Source organism: Abramis brama (genome assembly GCF_963993115.1).
Source record: "Abramis brama genome assembly, chromosome: 19".
NCBI classification, from domain to species: Eukaryota; Metazoa; Chordata; class Actinopteri; order Cypriniformes; family Leuciscidae; genus Abramis; species Abramis brama.
The window spans coordinates 16,438,109-16,447,060 of record NC_139981.1 but is presented as its reverse complement, the minus strand read 5'-3'; the positions used below and the strand labels follow the sequence as shown (position 1 = coordinate 16,447,060).

Here is an 8,952-nt window from a genome sequence, read left to right as displayed (position 1 = left end):
TTCTCTTTCCCACTAGCTGTGTGCGCACGAGATAATAATGTAACCTTTGATTTAGATGGCCAGTCTTATATGGGACAGCGAGACTTTTTTTTTTTTTTTTTAACGGGTAAAATATGAAAAGACATTTCACATAGCTTCTATTTCTATTAGCATACAGCTTTCAGGACTAATTGATTCTGGTTCTAAAAATCAGATCAGTGAACAACAACTCTTGGAAGCACCGTGGTATTTTGAGTTGGATTTTTGTAATGATTGACATTTTTTGTATCATGTTTCCTTATTGCTCGCTCATTCGTTCATTTACACCCGGCGTCCAACGTTTCAGCGACTTTTACTTTGAAAAAAAAAAAAAAAAAAAAAAAACTTCCGGTGGGTGTTATGGAAACATCACCAATATTTCTGTTTTCACGCTGCTTGTATGACTGCTCGGGTCGCTCTCGTTTGTTCGTGCTTCGGCGGGGTGTGTGAAAGCCCAGGAGCGGTTCTCGCGCTCGCTGCTCCTCTTTCATCTCAACGGCTGTGCCGGCTAGCCTCGCGCAGCTTCATTGTGAAGTAACCGCAATCCTCAGGCGGAGGACATGGCAGCCGTGACCGTGGCTGGAGCGGACCCAGCGGAGACCGATGAAGCTGCCGCCCCCGCCGGCTCCTTCACGGATCTACGCGACCCAAGCTGGAATGAATCGCAGCTCCGACAATATACTTTCCCAACCCGACCGATACCGCGACTATCCCATACGGATCCGCGTGCCGAGGTCCTCATCAACAACGAGGTAAGTTAACGTTATGTTGGCAGATTTCCCCTGCATTGAGTTAGAAAGCGGCAGAATGTAGGAACGGAGAGCTGCAACTGATTTTGTGGGTGCAAGGTGCACTAATACGAAAGGATGATTTACCCAAAATCAAGCAGTGGACTATTAAACGTCCTTGTTTAACATACAGTCTTACGTTGTGCTGAAACTCTTTGATGAGTTTGGTATACGTTCAGTAGCGTTAACTTACTCCATATCCCAATAAGCGGACACATTTGATTAGTTATAATTTATTCTTAAGATAGCCTATTGCATAGATTATTCTGAATATTAGGTTTTAAATGTAGAAAATTATTAAAACGGATCGTTATATATAATTTCTGCTAAAGTGATAAGTTTACTGTCATTTTTTGCAGTAAATGTAAATAACTACTTAACATTTTAACTATATTATATAATATTACAAGTTGTGACCATATAACACAATTGTTCCAATAACTTAGTGATAGGAATTTTATAGGAAGAGCATATTATTTTATATAAAATTTTATATATATGTTTTTTTTTTACATGGCCTAGGGAGGGGTTCTTGCACCAAACAGAAAGGAAAAGTAGGCTATGAGAAAAAAATCCCTTATATATATTATTATATAATCAAAGTCTTACTCTGTACACTAAGAACTACTGTGGCAGTCCGTTAAAATGAGATGAGTCAAAGTCAAAGCACGTTGTTCATGTTGTGTTGACGGCTGTCTAGTGTAAACAGTGACATAGGACTATTGTAGCTGTGCACGAGTCCGTACGTGTTAACACGTTTAGAATGATTTAATTAACTTTCTATCGCCTTACATATATATATATATATATATATATATATATATATATATATATATATATATATATATATATATATATATATATATAATCACAATTTTAATCAGATCAGGTACATTTCTAACTTAATCATTAGTCCAATAAGTAGTTAATAAAAATAATATTTAAAATCATGTACATAGTAGATAGCAGATTACACCTAAAAGTCGATGCATGGTGGTTTGTTAGTTTAGCGGTCGTCTGGTGTAGTTGCAGCCGAGCGCGAGAGCAGCCTACCCGCGCGCGCGCTGGAACAGAGTACGTTCTTCTAGTCACGTAGCACTTGTCACTTTTTTTTAATGCTGCGGCATCAGTATAATTCTGTGTCAAATAAACGACGAGCGTTGGCGGGGGTTGCTGCACGACCCGGACAGTATTTATTTGCAGCTGTTATCATTATTTAAGATCTAGACTAAATATTTGCACTTAAATGTTGCCATGAGTGTGGAAGTGTGTTTAGTCATTGTGCCTACAAAATAATAAAACTGCTAATAACCCACGTCACCCAACCAACTGAGAATAGCGCTTCATTGATCTGTTGTTTACAAGAATTTGTTTTAAATATGATGTATTTTGTTAAAAAAAAGTATGATTTCGTTTTTCTTTTGTAGGAACCTGTTGTATTAACAGACACCAGTTTAGTATATCCAGCTCTAAAATGGGACATACCCTACTTGCAAGAGAACATTGGAAATGGGGACTTCTCTGTTTACACAGCAGAAAATCACAAGTTCTTGTATTATGATGAGAAGAAAATGGCAAACTTTCAAGACTTTGTGCCCAAATCTCATCGACTAGAGATGAAATTTTCTGAGTTTGTGGACAAGATGCATCAAACAGAAGAACAAGGTGGAACAGAGAGGTATGTTAATGTGATTTACATTAATGTACCTGATATGCATGTTCGTAACTGCTGGCTGAGGAAAAAAAATTCTACAAAAGTGTAGACAGTGATTTATGACTGTTGTCATTAAACAAATATTGCTTTCTTTCTTTATCCTTTCACAGTTAAAACATCCCTTTAGCATTGAATAGGTGTATATTCGTGTACATTTTGTGTATAGTTTATATTTAAAATTTACCTTGACTACAAAGTTTTGAGCTATTTATAATAACATAAACAGTTGAAGTGTGATACTGTGGAAAAGTGTTGAGATGCATGAAATCCAATCGAGGAAATGAAATTGCTCGACTGTATGACTAAGCAGTTTAGTCTGCCAAGTGGTATTCTGCCAACGCTGACCATTTGATACTCTACTTTGGTGGCTTTATTGCTATATCATTTGTGATCATCTTGTTTCTGGTTCTATACCTTTAAACTGTTGACCTTACTAGATAAATATTAAGCAAGTTCAGGTAGATATCAACTTTTAAAATCTTCTAAAGAGGATAGAATTGCATTCTAAAGTATCACTTGATTTAATTTGACGTTTTAAGATGTGAAATGACTTTGTTGTTTAATTTGTAGAGTGTACTTGCAACAAACGCTGAATGATACAGTAGGCCGAAAAATTGTGGTGGATTTCCTCGGATTCAATTGGAACTGGATTAACAAACAGCAATCTAAACGAAACTGGGGACCGCTGACCTCGAATTTGCTGCTCATAGGCATGGAAGGTACAGTTTCAGTGCACCTTTTTCTGTATCCAAATTTTTAGGATTATTATTTAAAATAGTAAAATGAAATAAAACGTTGATTTGTCTTTCTAAAATTGTCAGTTCATATCAGTTTTGTTTGTTTGTTTCTCCTCTTAAAATATCACGCCAGGCAATGTGACACCAGCACACTATGATGAGCAACAGAATTTCTTTGCACAAATCAAAGGACATAAGAGATGCATCCTCTTTCCTCCGGATCAGTTTGACTGCCTATATCCTTACCCAGTACATCATCCATGTGACAGACAGAGTCAGGTATTATATGTTTGATGGCGCCCTAGATCAATGGTTCTCAAATTTTGGTATGTGACATGACTCCACAAGTTTGCATATAAATTGTAAAAAAAAAAAAAGAATTTTTGTTGCAATGTTAATATAGCTTTATGTGTCTACTGCTTTATTGCATAGACCATATTGTAATTTGCGCTGCCATTGTATCTTGTTAATACAAAAAATATTGTATTCATCTGTTTTAGTCACATGACATTTTCCACTCATCCACCATATTTATGACCATCAGTGGGGCAAAGTGGTGGTGGTGAAAACAAAACCATTAAACATATAAACAGAGATATCAAGAAAAATATGTTGCTCATTGAATTTAATCCAACCTTTTTTTTTTTTTACCTTTTTTTTTTTTTTTACAGATGTCAAGTTAACACAAACCCTACGAAATGCAACATTTACTGACATTTGTACATATTTAATCCACAATCTTTGCCCGTATATAGTGCTGTTATATATGATTGTAGATTAAATGTTGTACTTGGCCTGAAAAGTTTGAGAACCACTTGCTGAAAAACTTTATTAAACTCTTTTAGACTAACAATAACGTAAACAAATAAGCGAAATGTTAATTGTTTTCTTTGCATTCATAGGTTGATTTTGAAAATCCTGATTATGACAAGTTTCCTAATTTCAAAAATGCTGTTGGATATGAGGCTGTTGTGGGACCGGGTGATGTCTTATACATCCCAATGTATTGGTAAGATTGTTTTCAAATACATAGAAAAGGTTGATTACCATTATTGCTTTATTATGAAGTGTGTAGTTACACCAGGCCGGGACTATCTGTTTGGCCAACCAAAGGCAGAAGGGGAGAGTGTTTGGAAACGCTGTTAGGAATTTTTTAGTTAGGAAGTGTTAGTAATGCAGAAATGACACACTTAAGTTTTGTGTGGCTCGTTCAGAAAGCCTCTGCTTCCATGGGCTGCTGACTTAGTTTCAAGTCTGTGAGAGTGAATCAGCCATGACGGCTTCCTCTTCCAACTCCTTGCCTCCCCCTAGTCACTGGAGGGCAAAATGATGCCAACCAGCTGTGTAATTCTACAGTCCATACTTTTTGCCCATGGCTGCCCATGAGTGTGAACATCTCACCTCTTCTTTTAACCTAGTGTCACAGAAGGCCCTGCATTTGAATTAGGGCAAAAACATAGAATGCTGTACAATTTTCCAAATGTTCAACAAGCTTTAGTCTTGTACTGTGTGATTTGCATAAATGACTTCATCTACGGGTAAAGTTGCAGGTGTGCCTGAGAATTTTTACGTTGAGAGCTGAACTGTTTTTAGTTCAACTTTCCTCCGGGCAGGGTGCTCTTATCTAAATTGCCTGTCATAAATAGCTATTGAATGTTATTTTATCTAAAAGCTATGTGAAAGACTTTTTTTATGTGTTCATTCATTTTAGAATAGCTTTAAAGTAGAGATTAGGGTTGTGCTGATAGGCAATAGTATTGTGTATCGATGATAGTACGTGATATCGCTGATGCCTTTGAGAGACAATAACATGGTCTGTCTGAATACTCGATTCTGATTGGCTGGAAGGTGCAATAAAACCGTTTAATGCACAGGTTGTTCCAAAACAGTTTTATCACCGTTCTATATTAATGTTTTCATTGAAGCACACATACACATGCATCACTCGCACAGAGCGCGCAAATATTCAGGAGCACATAAATTTATCAACGCTGCCACGCGACTTTAATAAAATAGCTTCGCTACTGAATCGCTACATTATATTTCTCAGCAGCAACGAAGGGGTTACATTTCTATTTTGAAGTAATTAAACTCACAGCTTCATTGTTAATAGAGAGAGAGAGACGCTGAAAAGACGCAGGTACGAATCTCTCTCGATAATTAATTCAAATAAATGCTATAATTCATTGATAATTCAGACTTTCTCTCTGCAAGGCTAGCCGTGGATTATCCCTTACTTATTAATTGTGAACTTACTTAAACAGTTGTGCTGCCTAATATTTTCACGGAAACCCTTTTTTCAGGATTCTTTGATGCATTTATTTGAAATAGAATAAATAAGTGTGCATTTCTTTAAAAAAAATGTTAGTGGTTCTAAACTTTTACACTGAAATGTCTGCATTTATTCTTTTGTAAAGGTGGCATCACATCGAATCCCTGTTAAGTGGAGGAGTGACCATCACAGTGAACTTCTGGTACAAGGTATGGTTTTGCAGCACCATCTCAGTCTAGTTTACGTACATGATAAATCTTTGCACAAATCAATCAGTATTAAACCAAATATTTCAAGGGGACACCCACTCCAAAGAGGATAGAGTACCCTTTGAAAGCTCATCAGAAGGTGGCCATAATGAGGAACATAGAGAAGATGTTGGGAGAGGCCTTGGGGGACCCACACGAGGTACAGAAAAGTAGAACAGTCAATCATAGCCTTTTCCGTTTTTAGGTCCTCAGATATGAATAATGCATTAAGGAATTCCCTGTGTATTTTGACCTTGACAATAACCCAATTACAAGTATATTTGTGGCTAACCTGCTTTAAACCTGAATCAAATTGTACATGCCTACATTTGACTGTGACTAGAGCAGAAAGTGAATAACCTTTTTCCTCTTTCCAGTATTTAATTCATTGTTTAGCATATATTTGTTCACAGAATACATATTTTTGTATTGGTTATTCTGTTTTCAACAGGTTGGTCCACTGCTGAACATGATGATCAAGGGCAGATATGATCATGGCCTGAGCTGAAGCCTCTTTAGTATGCTGCTAAGACGGTCTGTTAATATGTATGTGTGGATTTGAGTATATGCTTGTGTGTACATTCGGACTGTTGAAATGCCAGTGCATGGCAGTATAAAGACTTCCGCCTTTTGTCTGCTTCCATTTACTGGACCCAATATTGCTAGTTCTGTGTTGGTGTAAGAAAACCACTGGTGAGAAATTGATTGATTTGATTTCTCCTTAAAAAGAGTCCTTAAATCCATATGTGTGCAGCATTACATGCTAAAGAAATAGACTAATGCATTAGCAGAGCCTGTAAAGCACTTTTACACCACCTGGAGCGCCTGTTGTCAGGTTTTGTCCCATGTTGGGACAAAGAAGGTGCCATATGTCATGACTAAACTCCTGTGGTTCTGAGTCCGCATAGTAAAACTGGCAGAGTGCCTCGAGCATATCCACAGAGGAGGATGATTTACAACTTGAAACCTACCATCGGTTCATTGACGGGTTTAAACTGTTGATGTTATCATTGATGGTGTTTTGTGTGTTTGCTTTTGAATTTGATCTCATGACTTCAATGTTTCAGCCACAATGTTTTTAAAACAAGGGATTTCTCATCATTTTGTAGGCGACTCACTGAATTAAATTTTTGCATTTGTAAATGCATTTTCTTTCGTTCTTTTTATGTGTACATTAAGGCAAATGTTTTAGTTTCTTGGTGTTATATTTTTTTAATGTAACATTATATGGTACCATTTCAGTAAGGATTGTAATTCAGAACAAACTACACTTGCCAAGTGTTAACTGTCTCCATGAATTGTAAGGAAATAAAAGTTTTTGAATGGTTTGATCTGTTTTGTTTTTTTTTAAATTGCAACTACGATTGTCATTATTATCGTTTTTGTTAATGTGAGTGTGCTAAAAAGCTGAAATTTATTTACATTTTTATCTACACTACCGATTTTGTAAATGTTTTTGAAAGAAGATTCTTATGCTCACCAAGGCTGCATTTACATGATCAAAAATGCAATAATTTTGTCAAATATTACTACAATTTAAATGTAATTTATTCCTGTGGTGGCAAAGCTGAATTTTCAGCATCATTACTCCAGTCTTCAGTGTCACATGATCCTTCAGAAATCATTCCAAAATGCTGATTTGGTGCTCAAACATTTCTTCTTATTATCGGAGCTCAAAGCAGTTGTGCTTTTTATTGTTTTTGTGGAAGCCATGATACATTTTCTTGATTAGTGGAAAATTAAAAAGAACAGCTTTTATTTGAAACTGAATTATTTTGTAATATTATAAATATCTTTACTGTCACTTTTTGTTTACACCTTTATTTTAGTGTTTTTGCTTTTTCACGGATCAACGACAACAATGAGGAAAAAAAGAAGAAAAAAAAGACGAGATAAGAAAAAAAAATAACTTATGACAATACAACAGAACATTTGAAGGACAAATGCTTACAAAGACAAATTATCCTTTGACTTTACTGTCACTTTTTGTTTACACCTTTATTTTAGTGTTTTTGCTTTTTCACAGATCAACGACAACAATGAGGAAAAAAAAGACGAGATAAGAAAAAAAAATAACTTATGACAATACAACAGAACATTTGAGGGACAAATGCTTACAAAGACAAATTATCCTTTGACTTTACTGTCACTTTTGATCAATTTAATGTGTCAATCAATTTAATTTCTTAAAATAAGATCACACTGACTCCAAAAATTCTGAATGGTAGTGCAGGTTTAGGGAAGAAAATAAGCAATAACACAACTGGCCACTTTAATCCTTTAAATGTATGCAATGTTTTTGTATCATAAAGTTGTGATCTTGGGTATATCATGGGCTTGTTCTAGCTGACTTTATATACTGCCAAAACTTGATTATGTTAAACAGTGTACTGACAATGATAGCAGTCATCTATCATATAAATCCCAATTACAGAAACAATATTAAATAAATCAACTCTGGGAACATTTGTCTTGTTACAAGCATTTAAGTTCTTACAAAGATCTTGAAGGAATAAAATATACTGGAATAATTCTTAAAAGATAGTTTGAATAAAGAATTATTGCACAGGCGTTCAAGCATAGCTGTAGCTTTGTGCATTAGAGGACAACCTTAGTCATGTAAAAAAGAGAACAAAACCTGTTACTTCAAAGTATCTGCATGATCCTTTAATCACTGTAGTTCTCAGCACTGATTTCTGAGTGGCATAGGCCTGGTTTCACATACAGGGCTTAGATTAAGCCAGGATTAGGTCTTAGTTCAATTAGGACATTTAAGTATCTTTTATAAATGTGCCTTAGAAAAAATATTACTGGTGTGCATCTTGAGACTAATGTCACTGACATAATTTAAGATATGCCATTCAAATTGCTTTCAGCTAAATCAGTGCAAAAATGCATTTTAATCTAGGACTAGGCTTAAGCCTGGTCTGTGAAACTGGGGGTTAAAGTCGTTAGCTTTGTTCTTCATGTAGTCTTTCAATTAAACATAAAATGTGTTCTTTTCTCACCTTTATGTCTTTAGATGTGTATATTCGCCCACTCTAAAAGTCAAGCATTATTTCGACACAATTTCATTATGCTCTTCAAAGTACCTAAAGCTAGAACAATACATTTTTTAAACCAGTTTTAAGAAGTATTTACATATTTAAGTACAGAACTGAGGAAAGACACAGGA

The 8,952-nt window shown here is 35.6% G+C and overlaps 1 protein-coding gene across 1 annotated transcript; it reads left to right on the top strand.

The window, feature by feature from the left end:
- The first annotated feature begins 401 nt into the window (after nucleotides 1–401).
- Nucleotides 402–7,105, top strand: hif1an (hypoxia inducible factor 1 subunit alpha inhibitor). The gene is made up of 8 exons (XM_084094022.1): nucleotides 402–770; nucleotides 2,234–2,484; nucleotides 3,091–3,239; nucleotides 3,391–3,536; nucleotides 4,160–4,266; nucleotides 5,675–5,738; nucleotides 5,827–5,937; nucleotides 6,229–7,105. Exons 1-8 carry the CDS (start codon nucleotides 579–581, stop codon nucleotides 6,283–6,285), a joined length of 1,077 nt encoding a protein of 358 aa, XP_083950148.1. The 5' UTR covers nucleotides 402–578; the 3' UTR covers nucleotides 6,286–7,105.
- The last annotated feature ends 1,847 nt before the right edge of the window (nucleotides 7,106–8,952 follow it).